The following is a 25,509-nucleotide window of genomic DNA, read 5'->3' on the forward strand; positions in this document are numbered from 1 at the left end:
GAAAAAGCTATTCTGGTAAATTACAAAGTAGCGCTCTCAGGCCTTTGCCAGCCAACCACCTTTTTGCTAGAATTTCGAGGTATATGACCTTCATTTAGCGCAAACTAAAACAAAAATGAAAAGTCGGAAATGTCACGTCAGTGTTCCTTTAACGACAGCCCGCCGTGACTTCGGGGGAATATATCAAAATAAAGCCCCTATTATCGATCAACCTTGGAGATGAAAAAGCTGACAAAACAAGTGCTCCGACTTGACTTGCGGTGTATGCCGGCGGGCATCAAAACTTTTTGCGGAGACTCGAGCTTGTACGTAGCTCGGGGGGTGTGTTCTTTCGATGAGCAAATGAGCAATAATAAATGTTTATGAGTTGTAAACAAGGTGTCATGCAAAGTAGCAGGCATAAAAAAATATCGGGCCTAAATTAAAAGTTGGTTTCGAAAAGCAACAGTTTCGAAATTTCTCCCACCGTTGCGTGATGTCATAGACCTGGTGATTGTCACGGAGAAAGGAGTAGAAAATTCTGTCGAATACTTTTTACTTTTAGAAATCGAACAAATTCATTCCATTCACGTGTAGTTTGCTTGTTTCAAAAGCTCCACCCTGCTGTCTGTTTAATGTGTATGTTTCGACAGTAGATCTTATCTTTTACGAGTTCTAACAAACTAGGAGGAAGTAGCACAATTCCAGTTAAACTGACTCCGCAAGAGTGCAGGCCATAGGACTAGAACGCGTTGTTCTAGTTCAATAAAGGGCATAATTCACAAAAATATTCCAGCACTTGCAGAATAGGAATCGCAGGCTTGGTGCCTCGTTCTGCCCGAACACATGTAGTACTGGCACTGCGCTTGTGTAAGACACAACCGTGTTAATCAAATTATACGGAAAGGCGAAGTCATTTAACGACCTTTGTGATTTTCAAGATAGGCTAGAAAGTTTAGTAGTTTCCACTCCAGGAGTGCAATATATAAATCAACGTTATCTTGTCCGCTTTTTCTCGGAGTCTTTCATCGAATTATCAACGTCACAGTCTATCTCCTCAGCGGACGTGCGAGGTTTTGGGTTATCGATCGGATATTGGCTCGTATTAGTCTTACTTATCAACCGCAGTTTAACAGCGGGCCCATCGTGCTGCGGATTGAAAATGATGGCGATACATTTTTGTCACTGTAACTTGACGAAATGATAACTGTCTCTCCTCTCAAATACAAATATTAAGACGAAAGGCTTAACTGCGCTTTCTATGGAACAATTGCGCACGCGAACCAACTCACAGAAATGTCCGCATTTATTTGGCGTTTGAATGTAACACTTTTCAGTGCTAATTATAAGTGCAAGAGAGCACCCTCAGCATTCCTTGTACTGCACGAAATTAGAATGAACACATGAAGAGTGAACGAAAATGAATAGTACCGCTATTACAGCCTACTGCGAAAGCATGAATCCCAGATAAAGCCGGGTATTGAGTTGATCAGCCTTAGCGCAGCACACCAACATTGTAAATTTCTGCTATTGCTTTATAGCGATGTCGTTACTTGTTACTGCACTATCACGGCGTGAAGAAGTCATGCTAAGCAATGTGGGGGTCAGTGGCTACATTTAGGGAATCGCCATACCTCCATGTACGCGCCGCCCCCACTTATCGGCGGTAACGTGAAACTAGACGGTGGGAACGTGTATGGCGGTACTTTAACCTCAGTCATGTATACATGCAGGCGGTCAACACGCAGTAAGGTATGCGACACTTGTGTTTGAGATGTCACGGCACGGTCGCATACGTTCTTAGCGTCTGTCTACGCTACGGTGTGGAAAGGCAAGTGGCCTGAAGTACACTTGACAGAACTGTATTACACAAACTTCTGAATTTCGGCAACACTGCCAGGATAAGTATACGCTTTTCAAGGCGAAGTCATATCCTCCGAAGCGTCCCAAGTTACCACTGCCCTGAACTAATCTTACACCAGCGTCACTGCTTTCGCAATTTCGATTTTTTAGATGCGAAGCAGCTTATGGCGGGGGCTTTGTCCGTCCCTCCCGCGGCGTCCCACACCCCCACAGCGCATGCGCGTCCCCTCCCCTCTCTCCTCTCCTACGCTCCCCCCCTTTCTCTCCTCTAGGAGTCCTCTACTGTACGGAGCGGCGCCCGCGAGCCACACCCCCACAGCGCATGCGCGTCCCGTCTCTCTCCTCTCCTACGCCCCCCCCCTTTTTTTCTCCTCTAGGAATCCGGAGCGGCGCGCACGACAGGTGGTGCGACAGCTGCATACTCCGCTGGAGGCGCCACGGTAGTTCCGCGGTATGAAAATGACGGAGCGCGCGCGCCTCATTCTCTCTCCTGTGCAGCGCCGCGATGAGCGCTCGGGCCGCTGCCGCGAAACCATCTCCCGCTCAAGCTAACCATCTCCCCGCTGCTTCGCATCCACACATGGCTCCCTTTAGCGGGAGATGGATTAATTTTTTTTTTCTGAACGGCTTCATCTTATCTCATCGGCCTATTTCTCACGTACCTACACTAGCAGAGTGTGAAGTGTAAATGGGGTTCCAATATATGGCGTCTATGACGTGTATGTTATGGACTGGTCACAGCCACGAACTGCCTATTATGATCTGCCATCTGACTCCTTGCCCCACTCGACTTCGTCCCCGTTTCCTTTGGTGTCCATACTTCATTTAACCATTTCGCGTTTGTTCTACAGGATACACAAAGTATAGACGCGTTTGTTCGCTGTTTTGATATTCTTGCCTATACGTTACAGCTATAATTCCCCTCTCTCTCTCTCTCTCTCTCCTCTCTCTCTCTCTCTCGACAGATTACAATGTTGCAAACGGGCAAACGTATTTTGTTAAGCTCCTTTCATACCACATCCATCCCGGGGGAGCGACTCAAAGGAAAGGCCAAGTGAATAAGCGGCGGCATAGTTGAGCATGTTCTCTTTCCTGAACTGGAGAATAGCGCGGCTGTGGCTTGCTATAGTGAGCGTACGAAATTAATGTGACACCGATGATACAAAATCGCTGACGCGTTGGCTGCGCAGTGGTCTAGAATTGATGTAGTCTCTGTTATAAGGGAGCAGTGAAAATAGCCCGCCAAGCGTTTTCGCGAGGGCTCGTGGCAACCTCGACACGTTTTAGTTGCTGTCAACTAAGCAAGGTGAGAGCGCTTCTGGAGCAGTGCTCCAATTCGCACCCATTGAAAATCTCCATACAATAATATATCACACACAGAACGAGTACGCCCGCGGGCTACACCGAAACGAACGGAGCTGCAGGCTTGAGCTTCACGATGCATTCCCGTCAGTCGAAGAAGCTGTCTTCGTCGTCTCGCTTTTGGCTCTGCAATATTTTGGGCTCTGCGTACATGTCGAGGCCCAGGACTGAAACGAACAATGAGAGAGCAAAGACTCGCTGGTGGCTTCCACGGAACACTTCTGCAAGTATACATAAAGGCTGTCTACGAGGCCTGGATAGATTGTTACATCTCTGGGGGAAAAGGTTTCAACATAGGAGTACAAATATAAGGAAAGAATAAAGTTCCTCACCCTTCCGTGAAATAAGCGAAGGCACGTCATGTTTAACCTTGGCGCTGATGAGATTCCTGTGGAGAAGAACAGTTAAAATCATCGATCACTGTTTTTGGCTGTCCTATAGCAAAGCGTCTCGTATACAATGGGCTAAAGCGAAGCAGCGAAATACGTATATAGCACGATTTTGCAATCGTCACTTGATGCGGTAAAAACACAACCTGGGGCCTTGCTGGTCGCAGCTTCTCATTGTTTCAGCGGCACCCTTTGCTGCAGTAAATGTGGCATCGCAGTAGGAGCTGTTCATCAACCTATCCAGAGAGCAACCATGCGAATGTATTCCAACGCCATACGCCAGGACATCGTCTGCTTTGCCTCAGGGCCTTGCAGTTTCAACTCCAATGCTAGATTTTTATGGAGAAGGTCGGGACCTTATTTTACTCCGGTAAGGTTAAATAATTTTTCGTGCGTTAGCATCTTGCATTACGAGCCCACGCCTTTCCAGTTAACTATAAAAGACTGCTTTTTACTACCCAAGTGGTGCGTACTGCTCCGCAACTCGATGTACCACGCCAGGTCTTTTGGCATGCCATCATTTCTTTTATATTAGTTGCGTTTCCCTATTCGGCACCCTAAGCCACCTGCACACATTGTAGCCACTTACCAGGCGGCTGCCACTCAGGCAAGTGCAGACGTGGGAAAGCATTTTTTTTTTAATTGGGGCAATACGTTAAATTTTCTGTGGACTTTTGTTTATACTGGATGACGAACAAAGCTTCATAGCTGCACTCCAAATTCGACATGAAACAAAATCGTTGCGGAAACATATCTAACGTCATCTCTAAACATCAGCTTCGAAAGCTTAACGTGAAAACAGCCGGTATGAGGAAGAACTCACTGTATGTTGACAGAGGTCACGTCATACTCCGGAGGGGAGCTATCATTGCTGCCAGCTTTGGGATCCTCGAGCTCTTCGGGACTCTTTTTATACCTTGGGTGGGTGCAGTGAGAAAGTGCGCTGTGTCACGATGGTGCAGTGCAAGAATCTTACGTCTAACTTAAGCAATTATTGTTTGATTTCGTGCACCGATGCCGCCAACTTGCAAAAATAAATTAGGTACTTCTTCAAACATGAAAAAGAATACAAAATTATGTCTTTGCAAGAGAAGCTTGAATATGGCATGCAAGTGCATGCAGACCAATGGCATACCTATCGGTTTCATCTAGAAATATATGGGCGGTTCTTTATTTTTCTGCGTTGTTAAGCGCAGAGATTGAAGAGACACTAAAGAGAAACTATGATTAGTGTAGACCAGTTAAGCATTATTTCTTAACTCCATTTGCTTTACTTTGGTGATGAAATTTTCATTGTTATCGGACAAAATGAAGGTTCAACTTAACCTTAAGATTTCATGCCTAAACGCGGTGCTAATGGCGTCAATGTGACGTAGCCTATTTTCCTATTTTGAGTATTTCTGTTTTAATCTTGTATGGTTGTACAAGAAACAATACTAACGCCAAGAAGAGACTATGGAATAGTTATGACATCAGGAGGATCCGGTGCGGGAATATTACAGATGCGTCATCACCGATATTTTGATTCTGCGTCCTTTCTGGACGACAAAGCGTTCGCCCATAGAGAGGCGTACTTATTTTGGATGCCGGAAATTTAATGTTTTGATATAACTTTAACACTAATTTCTTGTAGAATTGCATCCGTCTTTGTATCTTTTACGCACGAACAAAACCATCACTGTCTGTGCATCGATATACATGGATGTCTAAGTATTTGCGTGTCTTTGTGTATAAATTCTTTGTGTATCTCCGCGCTCAGAGAACGTTCAGAAGCTTGTTTTGAGCAACCAAAATGCGAGTGCGGGCAGTTTAGCTAGTACAATTAACATGATAGACGTGACTAATGAGAAGTATATAGGTTATAATGAGAAATAAACGAAACCCTGCGACCGCGTGTCTTACTTGGGTTGGCTGGTCATAACTGCGGCTGCCGATTTCGTTCTCAATGTCAGTGCTGCTCTCCGAGGGCTGGTCCACCACGGATGGTTTTTCCGGAGCAGTTGGCTTCACATTTCCAAGAAGAAATTGGTAGGCAGTGGTATCTGAGCGCAGAAAGGATAGAGAAAAGGCGTTGCGTTGTGTGGGTGAGTAGATGAGCTGTTATGTAAATATGAAGATGAAAAAGAAAAATGACCCGGCCCAGCGAAAGTAGATGTCCAGCGAAGCTGTGGAAAACCACCACTACAACTGCTCAGGGGGGTATTCTTTATAAATACAAAATCCCTATACGGCCCATGAAGCGAAAAATCCGGCGTTAACACCCGATATTACCAAAACGCGTATGACTAAGTGGTGACGTCACGTTTGTCATGATGACGAAACGTCATTGCGTCATCACCTCAAACGTCGCGTGATGACATCCCCACATCAAACGTTACTTTACCTGATAATAGCATCGTCATGTCGCAATATTTCCTGATGATGTCATGTGACGACGACATCACGTCAAGCGGGACGTCACGCGATGACGTCATCGTCGAGTGATGATATATACCTGATGACTTCATGTGATGCCTCTTGGAGAAGCAGCAAACTGTGCGTTTCCCGCTTCTTTGCACTGTCTCCAGGATCGGCCCATAATGACGTAACGTGATTACGTAATCAAGTCAAACGTGACGTGATGACGGGATCACACCAAAGGTCGCGTGATGACATCATCATGTCAAACGTTACATTGCGTGATAACGATGAGCAGCACGAGAACAAGGTGAGAGCAGGCGCCAACGTTTCGACAAGTGGACTTGTCTCCTTTAAGGCAGAAGAAGACAAGAAGACAAGTCCACTTGTCGAAACGTTGGCTCCTGCTCTCACCTTGTTCTCGGGCTGCTCATCGTCTTGAATTTCCATCTCCCGCATTCCCCGTGTTTTCCCTGGATTGCGTGATAACGGCATTTTCACGTGGTGATATCGCCTGATGACGTAATCTAATGACGTCACCACGTCAAACGTAACGTCACGCGATGACGTCTTCGTCAAGTGATGATGTCACCTGATGACGTGATGTGCTGCCTCTTGGAGAAGCAGCACACTGGGTTTCCCGCTTCTTTGCGCTGTCTCCGCGATCGGCCCACATTTTTGTATGAGCAAAGGTCGTGCACGCGGACACGAAAAATCCCGACCAACTAGAGGCTAACAGCTTCGCTGTAAATGCATGGAGGCTCTCGTCATGTAGATGTTGCAGTAGTGGCTTAGCCAACTTATCGTGCACGAGCCAACGCCTATAAACTGTTTGATCCACTCGTAGCTTGGCAGCTCTTAGTATATCCTATCTCGAGTAGCCTTCGTTCTTCGTTCTTGGGCAGAGCCATAACTGCAAACCCAGTTATACATATCGAGTGGCCCGAGTTGTCTATTCGACGAGATACGTTACTTACGTACTTGTGCACATCAAATCCAGTTTGGGTATAGGCATAGAAAGCTTCGCTTTAGAATATACTAAGCTCGAGTTCGGGATGGATCGAGCACTGCACGGACCTGGGCCTACCGAAACCCCGGGACACTTGAAACGATTTATGGCGGGCCCAGGCATAAAACTCTCGTGCCTGTGCCAGGCTCGCGCTTGAAGCAACGGGCCTGTTCACCTAGGTCGGGCCTTCGAGCCCACGTGGGAGCTCCAATAAGATCCAAGGCCCACTGTGGGAAGCTCAGCTGACAAGTTAAAAAAACTGGCGTTTAATTACTTTAGCAAACAAAATAAAGAACAGTTCCAATTTCTTTTTCTATGTTTACTTTTTTTTCCGAAGAGAATTATAATTATTTTTGTTGCTACAAAAAGAAACTTGTTCTGGCAAAACAAAAATCAAACTAAAAACTGCTCTCCCACTGACTTTTGCTATTCCACTATTTTAACACAAAAGTGTTTTATGCCGGGGTCCACCAAGACTTCACTGACGTATTTCCGTCACGGATATGACGTTCTTACAATGTACACGAACATAATACAAAGAAAGAAACCAGAAGAAAAAGTTCCACAAACATGCAAAATTTGGAAATCGAACCCACGACCTCTCGGTCCGCGACGATAGATCGCCGAGCGTTTAACCCATTGCGCCACAAACGCATTTGCAGAGAGCTACACAGACGCGCCTTATATATCTAACACACCTCCGTGTACCCGCGCTCTTGCTCGGGGCGGTGCCGCCGCCTACGAGCAGAAAAGAGAAGTACTGCATTATGACACTAACGCGCACCGACAGTGAACGCTTCGGTGGTCTCAACACTACGACGCCTCGATGCCAGCATTCGAAGGGACGCTGGCATCAAGAAGCACTACCAACGCCACCTAGGTGGCGTTCACCGTACTCAGCACAGCGGAGCGTGGCCTCCGCAATTAGCTCTGAAAATGTTTCTGAAGTTGATCGCGGAGGCTGCAATTACGACGCGCTGTACGCGCTGATTTGACTCGGTGACGATTCAGTTACGTGCTTTGTCTTGCGCGTTGTATTAGTGTGTCAGTTACGTGCTTCGTCTTTCGCGTTGTGCTAGCGTGTGCAGCGTAGCAGCTTCCATATGCACGACGGTTGCTCATGGTCATCGACGTTGGTAGTCGTGATGGAGGAGACGTGCCACCAGGCGTCAGCGTGGGTGCATCAACGCCTAAGGGCGCTTTAGCCACAAAACACCAATAGACATTATATATCAATGTGCAATAAACATTACACTACTTCTGTGAAGACACGTTTCACTTTCGTGTTCTATACCGATTCCTATATAAGAGGGATCAACCACATTTTTTATCATTCTCCACACGAATATTTTATTGCGTCATATTAGCGCTTATCATTTATTGCACCAATTTTAGATTGTTTCTATGGTTGCTGCAGTGTAAACATTTGGAGGACGATTAAAGCTTCGTCTTTAAGAGGGGAACGCGATAGCATTCAAAGAACCCTCAATGCTTGTCAGGCTTCCCGGCAACTGCACCTTTCTTTTTTCTCCACCTTCGCCTCTGCGCGCCGCTGCCGTTTTATTACGCTGCCGAGGAAGCGAGCGCCATCTGGATGGTGTTTCCGCAAGTAACCTACCCGGGCGCGCCGCTGTATGAATGGTAAAATGCTTGAAAAGGGGTTTGTGTTTGGGTTTCCTCGTAACAGAATTATGTTTTCTCGTACATCCAAATTACAATCCGATGCTATCATGTCTGTAGGTTGTGGTTAAGTCGCACTTTGCGATCTTTCTGACGTATTTTACTTTGACAAATTCAATTAGTTCACTAACGCCTCTGCGCCATGCGGAGGGCCTGCGTGGTCGGGGTGGTTCGGGATGATTTTCTTCGCCACGGACGCCGACTCTTACATCGACACCGACACCGGATTTTCTGCGACACGGAGCTCTTAACGCTGTCGCGTTAAAATAGATTAATTCCACCTTAACCGCACTCACAATGCTTTTCCTGGACCTTATGTTTATGCATAGTATAGTTGGTAGAGTGAATGCCTACTATAGATAGCAGGCCTGTGCGCTCTGCTTTATGACGTCATGCTTCTTGGACCAATATTTCCATTGCCAAGACCGCCATAAAGAAAGCGGCGATGTCAAAATCACCGTGGCCCGCCAAAGTCCACGTTCTCTATCCTGACACGTGCCCCAGCAACACGTGCCCCTCGTGCAGATACACGGCGACACTCGTACACTAGCTCTGGGAGTGTAGAAACACTCATCCCGACTCTACCTCGGAGAAGTGGGAGAAGTCCCTCAGAAGCTCGCTTCTCGCCGACCAGCAATGAGCCGTCCAGCAGGCCCACGAAGCTTCCGCCAGGTACTCCCTGTCGGTCCGTATGCGTGGGAGACGCCCGCTACGCGCTAAGCGCGTCCTGCAGGACTTAAATAATGTTTTTTTAGGGGCGAAGCTCCTTAGGGTGTGGGTCTGTCCCTCCTCTGTAGTAGTAGTAGTCGTCGTAGTAGGTAGCCACGTCTACTTTTATGAGAAAAAAAAATTCCGAGAGTTGTGGCCGTAGCGGAATCGAACCAGGGACCCCTCGCTTCTGAACGCGTGGCGCTAACCACTACGCCACAAAGCGCACATGGACAGACGCACCACGATGGCAATAAATACCCAACATTAACGACTGCGCGTTTCTAACGCGTTTGTGCTAGCGCGTTACGGCCCGTGCAAGAAGCTGGTGTAAGACGCTGTGGCCTCTCCGCCTTACCCCCGTATTCATAAACGCTGATGGCGTCGGCAAACGCGGTGCACGTTCCGGCATGTGTAAACGGCTGCGTAAGACGCTGTGGCCTCTTCCCCTTAGAGTACTGCACGTTTCTAACGCGTTTGTGCTAGCGTCCCCTTAAGTGGGAGATGGTGCAATTATAATGAAGGGCGCTGTTATCAAATAGGAATGACGTCACATATGGCGCGTGTCATTGGTGGAAGTCAATCGTTCGATTTAGTGCGGCGAGACTGGGCGAATTACACGGAAGATTCACGGTTTACCGATGATTCCCTCCGGAGCTTCGCCCACTCATCATCATTCACCCCGTGGATATGCGGTGTTTTTATTTCCAGTCCAGTCCAGTTACTAGGGAGCATCTCCATTAGATTCTATGGCAGTCGGGTAAGGTAGCATGACGTCATGGATCGAAGTGCAACGACCTTGTGCTATCTAGGAGGCGTGGGTATAGCTCGGTATAGTTGGTGTGGCAATGCATTTCCCACCCTCGTTATTTTCGTGCACAAATTAGAATACGCGCGTTTGAAGTTACAGCTGCTTTTGCCATCTAATATCATTTGAGAATATTTCTTGCTGGAAGAACGATTTACAAAAGGTCACGTCGTGCCACCGTCGTGCGCTATCGACCCGCAAGCGCGGTCAGCACGTCGAGGTGTTGCCGTTTAGCTGCAAAATCGTCGCCAATTTACCCTCTCGCAAAGTATGAGACCGGGCTAGCTGTTGTTCTATCGTGTTCCACGCCGTGTCACACGGGCATTTGGAAGGCTTTCCAACCGATAGACCGTTGACTCAAAGGTCAAGTCCGAGCTGCTACACGGGTGGTTTCGAAGGCCGCCGAGTAAATAGCCTATCGAGTCAACGGAGCACCCTACAACTCTATCGAAACCCCGATGGCCTTTGATCAACGGAAGCGGAAACAGCGCAAACAAGCCTTCTCGCTCACAGTGTGCTCGTAATCACGATTGGAAAGAAAAAAGTCAAACCAAAATGCTCTAAAAGATGTATATAAACAATGTATAAACAATTTATTCAAATATTTAAACAAAAATAAGCGAAGTTTTTGTGCTCTTAAGTGTATTTATTATTACTTAACTTTAGGTGACATAAAAACGAAAATAAAGATGCGCAGCACCACACAGTTTTTACGAGAAACGCCTGAACCACTAAACGGCCTTTCATAAGTACCGTGTAGCAGCGCCACGACTCCATTGAGTAGATAGAGTTGCGGCGTTTCGAAAGTCGTCGACTGGAAGGCCTTCCAAGTGTGCCCGTGTGACACGGGTACAATCGATCGCGCCCTCAAGCTCCGCTCAGACATAAAAACGAAAATAAAGATGCGCAGCACCACACAGTTTTTACGAGAAACGCCTGAACCACTAAACGGCCTTTCATAAGTACCGTGTAGCAGCGCCACGACTCCATTGAGTCGATAGAATTGCGGCGTTTCGAAAGTCGTCGACTGGAAGGCCTTCCAAGTGTGCCCGTGTGACACGGGTACAATCGATCGCGCCCTCAAGCTCCGCTCAGACATAAAAACGAAAATAAAGATGCGCAGCACCACACAGTTTTTACGAGAAACGCCTGAACCACTAAACGGCCTTTCATAAGTACCGTGTAGCAGCGCCACGACTCCATTGAGTCGATAGAATTGCGGCGTTTCGAAAGTCGTCGACTGGAAGGCCTTCCAAGTGTGCCCGTGTGACACGGGTACAATCGATCGCGCCCTCAAGCTCCGCTCAGTCGGCTCTGACAAAGGTTTCTTGCTCCGTGGCTCTGACGGAGCGAGAGCAGCGTTCTGCACCTTTCACTGCTGGCATGAGCGTTGGGTGCGCACGTGTACGCATTCCCGTTCCTGCTAAATAAGGAGCTATTTGCTTACCCACCCCATGATGCCTGTATACAATGGCCTAAGCGCGAAAAGCACAGTATATACAGCATCGCGGTGAGACATCGCCGACGTTCTTCTTCGTGCCAGCGTTGTGACACGCCTTTCCTGCTGCGGACCAACACTTGTCTCGCGTGCCGCGTGTCGCGCCATGTCGCCTCGGTTTATTGTTAGAAGACCGTGCGAGGAGCTCGAGTGCAACACTGAACCACTGTCAATGCTTCGCCTTCGCGAAAATGCAATTTTTTTTATGTCAAAGCGCCAAATGGCCCATTGAGCGATAAAGCCGATCGACGTATGTCGCCTGTGGTAGCGAAATGGCAGGTAAATTCCCATTGGCTACGCCGCTACGTCACGAGTGCGCCTCAATGGAGCAGAGCGGGTGAAAGGGTACACCTGCCACACGGACGCATCAGGTGTTGAGTGAAGGGAGAGGACATCACTGCGACGCCACGTCACACTCGCTCTCGGCAGCGTGTGTTATACGCGCGTTCCTTGTCCGCGCGAGCTCTCGCCTGTGTTCTAACTTCGTTTCGGTAAGGTCAAATCACAACGCGCTCGCTTGGCCACGAGGAGCTCATAACTAGAAGGACCGCTCAGCGGCGTTCAATTGGACATCGATGCTTTCGTATTCACAACTCATACGAAGTGCTTAGGTGTCCTCGGATTTGTTTACAAGTGCGCATAATTCTTTGCGTTTACAACATAAAATGTTACACAAGAGCTTTATATATCATGCTTGCCGGAAATCTTAATTTCATCCTTTGCTTCTGTCGGTCTTCTCATGTTAGCTGTGCACTTGCCCTGTCGGATTTTTTTTTTTTTTTTTTTTTTGCAGCGTTTAGTCACTGCAGTTTTATTGTACTGACTTTAGATACATCACGAATTGCATTTTTAAGCCATGTACACTGACTTTCTCCCGCGGGCCCGGGCCGGGCTCGTTCATGTAGTCGTGGGCCAGATCCGGGACTGCTCACGCAGGCGCGGGCACAAACAAGGCCTGCATGGGCTTGCAGCCACGGGCCCCGGCCGAGCCTGGGCTTCGTACAGTGGGCCCGGGCCGGGCCAGAAAATTCGACCCGTGCGAGGGCTCTAGGGACAGAGGCTTAAATTGTTAAGCAATATTTAGTTGAAAACTGGATGGCCCAATTTTGCTTTTTGATGACTCGTTTGATTTTGGGAGAATAACGTACCAAATAACCACAAGGGCTAGGTGAAACGTCGATATGGAGGGCTCCGAATTACTTCGACCACCTCGGAATCTTGAACGTGTACCAGGAAGCTCAGTGGAAATATAAGAACGCTTGTCTATCACTCACCATGTGTATCGTGTATTGGGCATCGTGTATCACTCATTGTGTACCAGCCATTTATCACTTAACACCCCATCGCTTGTGGAAAGGCCAGTGGCACAACAGTTACCATCATTTCCAATTCATTCCAAGTCGGTCGGTTGAAAATAAAAGTCAGTTTTTCTGGTATTCTGCGCACTGTTTGTTGTGCTTCTGGGCCACAAGAAGTGAAAAAAAAAAGTATTCAGCTTTCTCTCAACCAGGTACTGCGAAATTCGCACGTGAAATACACATCTGAATGTCAAAGTTAAACGGCCACCATTGTAAATTTGAAGACAGTTGTCTGCGCCAGCAGTGCAATTGAAAGTTCACGTGTCGGTTTTTTTACGACTTGCTCTTAATTTCAGAGGTTACTCCCGGCTTCCTGGTAACCTGAGTCCGTATTTACAAAAACGTTATGACGCTAAAACTGGTCAGAACGGTAGAGGCTAGCCAGTGGTGATAAAGGCATAATGTTAATGAAAGTATTCTGCCTTTGGCACACAGCACTTACGAAAGAAAAGCTTCGTGAGTTTGGTTCCTGCTTTTATTCGTTACGAGAGTGTTCTCGCACGAATAAACAAGGTTTCGGGTAAAAACCTCCATATGACCACAATCCTGGTCTGCGCGTACGTAAAAAAAAAGTTGTCGCAGTTTCACCTGAAAGGTGAAGCATCAATTGCGATAGCAAATTTGTAGAGAGCTATACGGAGTAGTGATATTAGCTTTATCAGCTGTATAAACTTGGACATGCAGCAGCACCGGCAACGCGCAGAACTGTTGTCGACGCCATCGGCGTTTTGCCCGCGTTCGCTCAAAATGCGTGCGGCGTTGGTGACTGTTGCCGGAGCCTCTGATATAAATAGGCACTTGGTGCCGCAGCTAAACGTCGCCTCCCTTCCCTCCCCCTTCCCCCCCTCCCCCACGGCCTCTCGCGCATTTGCAAGAAGGCGCGTTTGCTCTACATATATGGTGATTGTAAAGGAGGAAAGAGACGCCTACTTCTGCAGCCCTTAAGGAAGCACGGCGCAGAACGCGCGTTTGTTCTCCGCCGTGCGTTCACTCCCCGAGAAAGAGCGCGTCCCTCGCGCCCTTTCACTCGCACATACAGCGTTCGGCGGCGCGCGGCCACGATTTCATCTCCATTGACGTCATACGGAACCTCACGGCGACGGCGACGCCGACGGCGACGGCGACGCCGACGGCAGAAATCTGCTTTTGAGTGTCCATATAATTGCTATCGCAATAAAAAGAAAAAGAAAGAAAACTGCAAGCTAGCTCAATAGGCTCCCTTCAATGGTCAGGCGGCGCAGCGATCGGCTCAGCCGTCAGCGCCGCCGTGTCAGTTCCGCGAAACACCGAGGCGGCCACTTCTATACGAAGGCATGCTTCTGCGGCGCTCATTTGAAACAAGTCGGGCGTTCTAAACTGTGGTTTTTAAGGCAATTGAAAACATTGAGGCCCATTTTCGACCACCGACACTCGAGAAAGGATGTCAACTTTACGACAACAACCATGTATTTCGTGTCAAAAAAGTAAACAGGACGGACATCGCAGCAAAGTTCTTGTCACGACAAATAAAGCACGTTTACGACGTCGAACTCAAAGTATGTTAACAAATAAATAATTTATTCCGCTTAAGTTGGGCAAATACGGCCGTAGACGTTTTTCAACTTTCATTTGTAGCTTCAGTATACTTCGAGCGTGCCTTGCTTATCACATTTGTCGAGGTTTTGGCGAGTTGAATGGTAACTTGAATGATTATTTATGGAGCTTTTTTCTCCGTTGACAAAGAGCCTCGAGCATATTCTGGTGTTGTGATTCGGACTCCAGTGTGAGAGGTCATCACCGCTGAAACATAACAGAGAGCAATCAGCTGACACTGAGCAACGCCAAGACTGAACAAATGTGTGCTAGCGTGCGCGAGAGAAGTGCTATTTTGCGAATACTCGATGTGCGCTGCGGTGCACTCCAGCCTTAGTTCTGTTGTTCTAAACGCGAGAAAACGTCGGCATGAATGAGCCCGGTTTCAGCAGTCGCGTCTTGATTCAGGCACAGAAAGGAGCTGCACGTTGGCTTATTAATGCACTACAAGAACTACAGTCGTACAAAGGTTTAACGCGGAGCGATTACGAAGCTAGATTTGACACATAACAACCACTGCGCATTTGTTTTGGAGCGAGACTAGCTAAACAATTATCCAAACCATGGAATTTACAACAGCGGGAATCAGATCACGCGTGTTTATGCAGTTGTCGCCTTATTGTGCGTTATCATGGATGCTGCCTGTGTTTTTTTCTTTCTTTTTTTCATTTTTAATTTTGCGTTTGCGTCATAGTTCAACAGAAATTCGCAAGAGCGACTCTTACTTGACGGCCCGAACCACAACGATCCACCTTCAGCCGCCGGGTTTCTCCCCACATTCTTGAAGGGAAGCGGCACAATTTGATGCCGACATCCCCTTCACGGTTGTGAAAATACCTAAAGCAGCAGTATATGCGCATGTTATTTTTGTTCACACTTCTCACGGAGGAGCTGCCGAGTGGTCGCGGTGAATCCATTAAAAAATCTGAAAAGGAAGCATTCAGGCGCGCCTGAGCGCAGTAGTGACCAAGGTGAAATAGCGGTGAGGGCCTACTCGCGGGTGCTCACCGCCGCTGATAGGTGGCACGACATGTACAGCCAAACTGCATTGCAGGGTGCCTATACCCGTGACCTGGGCCTGGGTCCGTATTCACAAAGACGTCTTACACCTAAAATTGTTCGTAAAAAAGAAATATCAGCCAATCCTGATATGTACATATCATTAGCGAAGCCGGCTGGCCAATGGCAAAGAACGCTTACGAACGAAGAGCTTTGTGAATTCGGCCCCTGAAGTTTAGGCGTGTATTCCGCACGTGCGCTTCAGTGAGGGATCCGCGCAATTGACATCTGGACTCCTTGATTGGGCAGAAAAAATCAAGCATGTGAGCTTTTTCGCGTTTAGCGCAATCCGAAAAGTACCGTATGGTCAAGTACGTGTACCCACTGCCACAAAACTATTGCTCGTTTCTGCTTAATACACTGCAAGTGTATATAAATTCCCGGACAAACGAGAGCGAATTAAGTGCGCGATATTATAGCCACACGAACGTGCATACACAGATCTAGATTTTTAAAAAAAGGGACGACCACATTTGTTAGTACATCTCGGCAGGTCCCAAGCGGCGGCCTATTGTTGTTACAACTTACGCAAAAAAAAAAGGGGGGGGGGGGGGAGAGAAAAACCGAGTCATTTCACTTAACTGTGGCGTTGAACATGCCTTTTATTTTCGAGGCGTTCTCATTGCAAGTGCTGGCTACACAGGAACGCATTTCTCAGGACATGGCGAATACCGATCCGCGATAACATATTCTGAGTACACCTCAACACGACCCCGTGTCCGCCTGTTATATCAACTAACTCGTTATATCAACGAGGACAAAAAACGCTAAGAAATTTCACTTAGATTCTAAAATTAGCCACGACTGTCGCGTTCAACGCGTCTTTTCGCGACGTTTTCACTGCAACTGCTGGCGACATAGCAACGCAGTTCTCAAGACATAACTGTCATTCACCCATCCATGATAGCAGCGCAAGGCGAAACGAACACACCGAAAGAGAAAAACAGAAGACAGCCTTTGTTTCTTCGTTTTCTCTTTTTTTCTTCTTCCTGCTATCGTGAATTACTTCCAACTAGCGCGATTCGTTATCCTTCTGGTGCAATTCACCTTTTTTTTTTTTTTTTTTTTTTTTTTTTGCTGAGCGCTACTTTATAACACTTCTTGTTAGCATTCCTCCCCCGACATGGTCATTGCTCAGTATATTCCTCGTACCTCAGACAGGTGAGAGGACGTTTTAAACGGTGGAACGGTCCTGGTCGAGCGGGTTCGTTATCGCGTTAGTGCGACGACAACCACTGCGTCCCCGCCGACATCGGTGTATTGCTAAGAAAAAACGGCAAGAAGCCGGTAGGGAGACAACGAAGGCAGAAAAAAAGAGAGCCGTGTCAACATAAATATATAAGAGGGAGGGAGAGAATAGAATGAGTTGGCCAGGTGGGCTGCGGGCACTTCGGATACCGAGTAAACTGTACAGTGACCGAGGTGGAGTCAAAAGGGAACAAAAGAGGACTGAGCCGCACTGTGAAAGTAGCATGCAGAGTGGCCTCTGAAGAAGCGTGCATACCGGGAAACAAGCGAGGGAGAGAGAAAAGGAGAAGTGGGGGGAGCCAGAAAAGAGTTGGATGGCCAACCGCGCTCGTGTCATCCCTGCTAACTTAAGTAAAAAACAGGTGTTCAGGAATGAAAAAAAAAAAAGATAGAGAGAGAGGTAGGTTCTGCATCCAGGGCTGCACCGGGTCACGGTTGCACCTAATCCGAAGTAGAAGTCGCTGGTCGCTGTAGCAGGGAGATTAATTCATTCAAATAACTTTATTGAGTGCCCTGCGAGATATTCTCTTATTTATTTTTATTTTTATTTGTTTGATACCTGCTTCGCCTTTGCAGGCATTACAGCAGGGGGATACATAAAAATAGGCATCATATTTGAGACCAATAACGAAGAAACTAATTACACAAAGCGCGGTAAAAATCATCATTAGAGATAATGGATACAATCATAGGTGAAGAACATTCCTGTCTCGTATAGATCTCACAACAAATGAATAGCGCAAGACGTCACCTTTAAAAGAAAATTCATTAACTTTGAGACTGTGGTCCCTTCTTTGGGATATATAGGATGGCGCTTAGATGTACTTCTTATGAATTCCAGTTTTGGAATGATAGATATTATGAAAACATTTCAACCTGAGGTTTTGCGTATGATCTTTCAAGTCTTCCCATTGAAGTTTACTTTTGCTTTCTCTCATAATCGCACTGTCCTATTCTGTATTTTTTCAAGCGTATCGGCCAGCTCTTTGATATACGGATCCCAGCAAACGCATGCGTACTGTAACAATGAGCGCACATGAGTAAAATACAGTTGTTCTTTTAAGTTAGATGGAAGTTCACTGAAATTTCGTCTTAGAAAACCCAAAACACGTGCAGCCTTAACTTTCGGAAAATAAATTCGACAGAATCCTTACACCCGAAACTGACACGCGAAGTTACGCCGCCCATTCCAGATAAGAAGAAATGCGTCTCTCTGAAGGTCACACCAAGCCACAAGCGACACAGCAATGTTCCACCACCGCGGGAAACAAGAAGAGGAGCTTTGCTCTGGTTTTTAAAGCGAGTCAGCCTGTCATGGGAAAATTAATGCACAGCCCAGAGAGAGAGAGAGAGAGAGAGCCTCTAGTGCGGCCTGCATGGAGAAGGCGGCCTGTGTGCGCGCAACATCTGCATAGACTAAGTCTGTCGTGACTTTCCAGTTACTCTCTCCGCCCATTTTCTTTTTTCAGTCGTACGACAACACAAAAATAAATTAGAGGGCGGGGAGAGAAAGAACTGGGCAGGGCAGATGTACTAATTACGTGACAGTCAAAGACTGCATTGCCTCCAGTCATGACCAACAGTCATTTGCCCTGCCGTTGCTGGCAATTCCGTAGCGGCTCGGCAACCACTCATATATAACGTCATGGCCATTCTCGAAAGCTTGGTGGGGATTGTGTTTCATTTCTCTGCTCATGAGTGTCACGACGCAAGATGAACTGTAGCATTTGTAGGGCAGCATTCAAACCTCAAATATTGCCCATCGATTAGGCGGTTGTTGAGTCACATAATCGACAGCACCTTGGAGAGCGGCAAGTTCCGCTGCTGTCGATCCCATAGCATGGGAACGCCTGAGCTGTATATAGAGATTGAGCTCTAGCGGACAATCACAGCTCCCGTAGAACTATTGGAACTGGTACAACCGTCCGTCCGCACGCGGTCAAAATAGTACTCTTTTATGAGAAAAAGAGTCACAGGCCTGCGCGGCACACGTACCACAGTCACAGCGTAATTAAGCTGGTGGAGCGGCTCCGATTTTGGTACCACGCACAACATGGTCTTCGCGGCAGTCTCTTCGCCTCGTTTTGACGAGGCACGCTGGACGAGCCACGCTGGAATCTTAGGAAACGAGGTGGCAGGCAGATTAGCTACTGCAGCACACACATTAGGTACCCTTACCCCCGTGACATTTTCTGTATCAGACGTCAAGAATGTTATTGGCATTCTGCGGCACAAACTTTGCAAGGACATATGGTATAGATTATTGCCGTTGCTGTTGTCATTGTCGCTGCTGAGCATGCGGTCCGTGCGTGGTATCGCCTCAATATTTCTTATTGTTGAATGGCCATCAACGTTTTTCCCAGGGGCCCTTTCAAGAAGCTAGTGACTTGTGTGGAGCAAGAGCGAGACAGAGACGGGAAACGCCGGGAGGTTAACCAGATGCAAGTCTCCGTTTTGTACCCTGTGTGGGGGTGGGGGAAAATGGGATTCGAAGGAAATCTGGAGCTATCAAATTCAACTAAGCATTAAGCAACGTCGCTTAGCCTTGGAAGAACCGCGGAGAAGGCTGAAGGCGAGTCCGTCTCGCAATATCCCGAGCTTGTCAAGTCGCGAGTGAAAGTTCATACCGCCAATCAAGTTGAACGCTGCGAGCAGAAACAATGAACGACGTTCGGCCAGTGGTGGCAGGATCCCAGAACCAACCTGTTATCACCTTCATCGCACCTTGCGGCACGAATATGGCAAGGACATATGGTTCCGTGAACAGGCAAAGTGTTCATTCCTGTACAACGTTGGCCCATTCATGGACGCCTGCAACGTCACTGGCTGGTGGCGCTCCTAAACAGGCTAGATGCCTATACAGTGCAACTCTACAGAGACGAGTGGCTGCCAGGGCGCTGTTTCTGATGGACAGCAGCGCCAACATGTCGCCCCCACGTTATGTTAGAGCACCGTCTGAGGTGTTCGAGCCCAATGCTTAACTTTGATATCGTTTTCTGCGTTTTACCCTTCGAGTGAAACTGACTTTCTTTTTTTGCTATTTTTTTCTTCAAATCCTTGCTTTCTATTCCTTCCTTTGCTGTTGCCATGAAATATTCGGCATTTTGCGATAGCAGCTTAAAAAAAGAAAGACTAGCTTCCCATTTTTGAGCTTGATCGGTTGTTCAGACGATCGTTTAATGGAGCATGCGTCCCACTGAATGAGTTCGCTGGCAGCAATTTGGCATCACATTGTAAATTGTGATGATGTTGGCCTGAGCTTCGTTGGGGAGCGGTCCTGAAACGTTATCATGGCAGACGTGCACGAAGTGAATGAGGCGTTCGCGATCGACAAAAAAAATAATAAAGAGCGTCGTGCTTTAGAGCTGCAACGCGGGCGACGTTTCCGAAGGAGGTTCAGGTTTTCGAAAGAGTTTGAAAGAGGTGACACGTAAGTGTAGTTCACACATGCTATTTGCCCCCACCCCAACTCAAAGGGGATGTCAATGAGCAATTATCACGGCCATTGACTACCTTAACAGCTATTTGTTCTTCACTCCGATTCATTCTTACACTCTTGTACCTTCTTTGCTGTTGTCGTAGCGATGATACTGAGTGTTCTTTCCTTCTTCCATTAGCAGATTTTTTTTTCCTTATCACATGGAGCATATATAGCACAGTTCGACCGGTTCCGATGCATTACCTGAACAGGCACATACATTATATGTACGACAAATTGCAATGTCCAAGTAGCTAATTAAGAGTATTTATTATCTAACATTTTAAATACTTTAGACCACATGTTGCAATTGCAAAATTGAAGCCGTGCAGTAAGCCGTGTCCTCCTGCACTTGCTTCGCAATTTAATTAAGCTTTTTAACAAATTTTTCATATTGAAAGTTAGAATGGCACATTGTTTTTGGTCTTTTCAAGATGTGCGGTACAGCAGTAAGCGCTGCATAGCTACGAATGTAATTATCTTACCTTGCGGTAGAATGTCCTTGTCGAAAAAGCTGTCCTCGCTGTTATCGTTGGATTGGCCTTTCCCTTTGCCTGCGTTTGGAGCAAAGAATACTACTTAAAAGTCCGAACTACACGTTAGAACAATATTAAGGAAAGAGTGATCAGCGTGAATATATTTGGGGTTTCATACACCTTGTTCGGGCGATTATTTCGCTTCCCTATAACATACTTATTTCTGTATCAAGCGACGTATTATAATTTCTTATTAACGTACTGAATCGCATTTTCGCAAACTCATTTCCGAGTTCCCAAGCGATAACAATTTCGCGTAGATTGCGCAAAATAGAATAAGAAAGAGAGAGGTGAAGGAAGAGAATGCATAGGGATTTGGGTTAACTAAACTTTATCTGTCGGATGCCCTACAGTGTGGGGGTGAACGGGGGCGAGCGAGAGAGAGCGAGATAATGTGAATCAGTTTAAAGAAATCACTCAAACACTGACAAGTGACAGCATGCATGCACCTGTTACACACGTTACTTAACTATTTTAGAAGCGCAGCAAATGTTAGTGCCTGCGAAGGTATATATGTGCGCGTGTGCGCATGTGTTCTCCTGTTCAGTGCGTGCATGTGCGCCCTAGCACCCCGTTACATGCACGTATGTTCTCCAGGAGGCTTTCAGTAAAGTGTTCAGCATATCCAAGGACATGCACGGCGCCAACGTAAAATGATGTGGTACCACGTCCAGTAAAAATAGCCTATCGCTTCTCGACCATTTTGCTAAGATCAAACTGCAAAACATTTTCGAGGAAGCAGTGGCGTCCTTTGGTAGAGCTAGTTAGAGCTTCCGTATATGTATGCAGTAACTTTAGGTTTAGCAGTGTCAAAACCGACTGCTGATCTCAATATAATAGTAGAACATACCCAGCATTTTCTCTCAATGTTCCCTCAATAAGTGAAGGCTCATTTTACGATTTATTTATTGCCGTCTTGACAGATCACGAAGCAAGGGTGAATTCAGATCGAAGTGGGGGGCCTGTGGTGCACCGCCATGTTGTTGCGTTAAGTACGCTATATCCAAGGACAAAATTCACGTAAAGCTCGCGACGCTAGTGAGTTAGCGAACCCATCATTACGTTTTACGTATATGCGCATTTCGGACCTGCTATTTTACAAGGGTCTTTGCGTGCGCTACACTCAAAGTCTTGTTCTTGGTTGGAAAATAGTCTTGCAGGGCAGCCGACTTACATAATTTTCCAAACAGTCTAAAGAAAGGCCATTGCTAATCGCTCGTATGTCCGCCAGCTTCCTTGCGTCTCTCTGTTCTTGTGATCAGTTTTCTTATAGGCATAATTCAAGACCAAGCACGCCAGCTCTCAGTCCTAAATTTTTCCTCGTAGCCTTGCCGTGTGATGCCTGACCGCGATACACAAAAAGTGACGCATCATGTTCCTTTATTTTTCCTTGCACATACCGCTTGCCCTTCGCATGGATTCATTCATCTGACACCGAGTCCCTCGAAACGGTCAAATTTCCCTTGTCAGTTTCACTTTACTGCTGAGCAATCGCAAGCCTGGCCATTCTTGAAAGGTACCATTCATTTTCTGACTAAAAAGAATACTGTTTTAGCACAGCGCAACCGTTCTACTGTTACGGCTACAATTTTCGCCACCTGCTGTAGCTAAGCGCTGCCTCCTACACACCTGATAGTGGTAGCGCTATTTCGCTATCTACCTCGAAGACTACAGGTGGCAGGCGCTGTTATGCAGTAAGCTGCAGAGTTGTGTCAAAAGCGCCTAATATGTTTTTAAGCATTGAAGGTAGTTTTTACATACAGCTACCGTCGGCTAGGACATTTCCCACAGTAGTCATGATATTAGCATAGCAGAAATAACTGCCATATAAAAATAAGACATGGCAGTTACACTAATGATACATGTTACCGGTGGGGTGAATGTATAGGATTAATCTTCGCAACGTATATGGATCCCGTGATGATATATTGTCGTAACCGAAGGTACAGTACCCGTCTCTTGTAATGTTTTGATTGTATCCTGTTTTACACTGCCTATAAGTTCCTTCTGACGATGTTCTGTTCAAAACATTAAAGTGCGTCGCTAATCAAATATATTATGCAGGACCCCCTCATAATACGCCTTTCTTCAGTTGTGTTGAGCCCAACGAGCCCGAACAAGCAGATTTCCATGTGCGTCTGAGAGCATAGTCACTTTGGAGACCCGGAACTGCTGGCACTATAAACTCGAATCACGGTGTTGTGGGCGCTAGACTTTGTTTTCTGCTCGGCAGAGAGATAGAAAGATCTTTACTGAAAAGCACAATGTTAAACTGCCGTATATTTCCTTACATGCTATTCTGCAGGGAATGAAACGAAGGACAAGAAGAGGTTGTGGATTTTCAACCAGACCAAAAGTGGTTGAATATCAGTGCCGACCAACTCAGGCTGCTAAAGGCGTAATGGTGGAATTCTTTTTAGTCCTTTTTGAATAGAATCATCGTCATGCGACTTCTTCAAATGGCTTCGGACTTGATGCGACCGTCCTTGTCGTACTTGTACGTTCCCCTATAACATACGAATGAAAACGTATAAAATAACGCGCTTATACTTTTATTTTTGTGGTTACCACCTTATTTAGGTAACAGGGAAAGTTTGAAGTACGAACTATTTGCAGCCTCGCGGAGGAACAGTGGCTGGTGGTTATGAGGGCGTGGGGCGGAGCTTCACTGCCGACTTAAGTTCGATCCGACTATAGAAGCGCTCTCCGTAGGGGAGGCCTTCGTATCGACTTCGACCACCAAGTATTTCTCTAACATGCACCTAATTCTCGGTACAAAGGCGTTCTTGTGTTCCGCCCCCACCCGAATGCGACCATTGAGGCAGGTAATCGAGCGCGTGACCTGGAGCTTAGCACACAGCGCCATAACCACTGAGCCATCGCGGTGGATAGAAAAGTCGTCTTCGAGTAAACGAAAGTAAACAGTACGTGATAAACCATTCGCAAATACAAATTGTATAAGACATAGATGAAACAACCATATATCGGCAAAAGAGCAATATGAATCAAAACCTCAGCGCCTTAGCAGAAGGCAAAGAAGTAAAACATGGCAGGTCTTGCCACTGCAGGAAAACTAAAAAAACCTTCGGCAAATCCAGAGCTTTTTTATCTAGGTTTAGTTTCAATTGAATAGTACGCGAAGAGAAACATGTTGTGTACAATTGTATTTTGTTTCCAACTTATATAATGCTTTAACCATACCACAGCTGCGTGGCAGATTCCCCACGATGCGTCTACTCGACGAAACACAGACGCCAAATCCAAAGAGGCAGTGGAGCTATATAGACCCACATTCTACAACTGAGCGATTGTAATGCAATAACATTATCATGATTATCAAGTTTGAACTGCCTCCCAAATGGGCTCGCATTTAAAACCACATAATTACCCTCGCGAGGACGCATATCATGCACTCACTTCAGGATCGGCCCATCAAGTCACATTTGATTACAGTCTCCGGCAAAAGCCGAGTACATACTATTACACTGCCTCAAAGATCGGCCCAGTTTTTAGTACATGCATCTCCGGAATCGGCACAGACTGTGTAAAACCGAGCCCCACGCCAAGCGCTTGGTGAAAGCTCGCTATGATTATCAGTAACACTCCTGCTTACGTGCGTCTGAGTCTCATCAATGACATGACCGCCTTCTCTTTAAGATAAACTATTCTACGGCTATACATCTCGGCCTTCAATTGATAAATCCTTCCCTATTTCCTACCCACGTCCTTACCGAGCAATGCAGATAACAATGCATGTTTTTTTTTAATGAAATAAAAGTGTTTCGTTGAAAGCGAATATGTGAACGTGTTTACGTACCACCTGGCGCCTCCTTGGGACTGTCAGACGGCAAGCTTTTGCTGCTAGAACTACTCGAACTGCTCAGGCTCCTGGACTGCTTATGAGACTTGCTCTTCTGTTTATCCGGGCGCTTTTCCGGTGCCTCTTCGGAATTCTGGACCCTGTGCGCGGACTGGTGGTGGCCCACCTCTTGCTCGTCGGCGTTCGGCAGAGCCATATGTTCCGAGTGGCCAGCCAAGTGGCGTGACTCCACCAGGGCAGCTGGCACACTTCTTCTCTCACTGCGGTGTCCTGACGAGTCCAGCTCCAGAAGCTGTCCTTCACTTCCGCTCCTCATGAGCCTGTCCGTGCCCGACTTCCGGGAGGAGTTGTCCTTCTCCATGGGCAGCTGAAGCTTCGAGTCCTGAACCCGCGCGTCCTTGTCCTCTCGCTTTCCAGCGTCCCGCGACGCATCCTGCCTGCTGTCGCTCAGTTGCTGCTGTTCTCCGCAGGACACTGACCAGTCACTGTCCTTGCCGCGACCCGCGTCGGTGGCCTCACTTCTCTCCGACGCGTCGCGTGCCGCTGGTTTGACATCATTCCGGTCAGTCTGTGACTCATGACCCACGGTTCGGGCATGTTGTCTCGCCCTCCTGGTTGACCGCTCAGGCTCTTGCGCGTCCTTCGACGTCCTCGAAGTACTGGGGGTCGAATTGTTGGGCTCCGCACCACCGCCGTTGGACGGTCGCCTTGTCATCGCGGCATTCCGCGGCGCAGGGTGCGGCTG

General features: G+C 47.1%; 1 protein-coding gene across 2 annotated transcripts in view; it reads right to left on the bottom strand.

Annotated features, from left to right (window-relative positions):
- Positions 1 to 2,795: 2,795 nt before the first annotated feature.
- LOC119450070 (uncharacterized) overlaps positions 2,796 to 25,509 on the bottom strand; it is a 40,852-nt gene continuing 18,138 nt past the window's right edge. For both annotated transcript variants that reach the window (XM_049665626.1, XM_049665627.1), the window contains exons 4-9: positions 24,762 to 25,509; positions 20,894 to 20,962; positions 5,496 to 5,635; positions 4,417 to 4,509; positions 3,537 to 3,592; positions 2,796 to 3,371 (exon numbers count right to left, since the gene is read on the bottom strand). The exon at positions 24,762 to 25,509 is cut by the window's right edge and continues 1,008 nt beyond it. In XM_049665626.1, the coding sequence (XP_049521583.1) occupies positions 4,504 to 4,509; positions 5,496 to 5,635; positions 20,894 to 20,962; positions 24,762 to 25,509 (963 nt within the window). In that variant the 3' untranslated portion in view covers positions 2,796 to 3,371; positions 3,537 to 3,592; positions 4,417 to 4,503. The remainder of the gene's footprint in view (positions 3,372 to 3,536; positions 3,593 to 4,416; positions 4,510 to 5,495; positions 5,636 to 20,893; positions 20,963 to 24,761) is intronic.

This window comes from Dermacentor silvarum, chromosome 4 (genome assembly GCF_013339745.2).
Source record: "Dermacentor silvarum isolate Dsil-2018 chromosome 4, BIME_Dsil_1.4, whole genome shotgun sequence".
In the NCBI taxonomy this organism is placed as follows: domain Eukaryota; kingdom Metazoa; phylum Arthropoda; class Arachnida; order Ixodida; family Ixodidae; genus Dermacentor; species Dermacentor silvarum.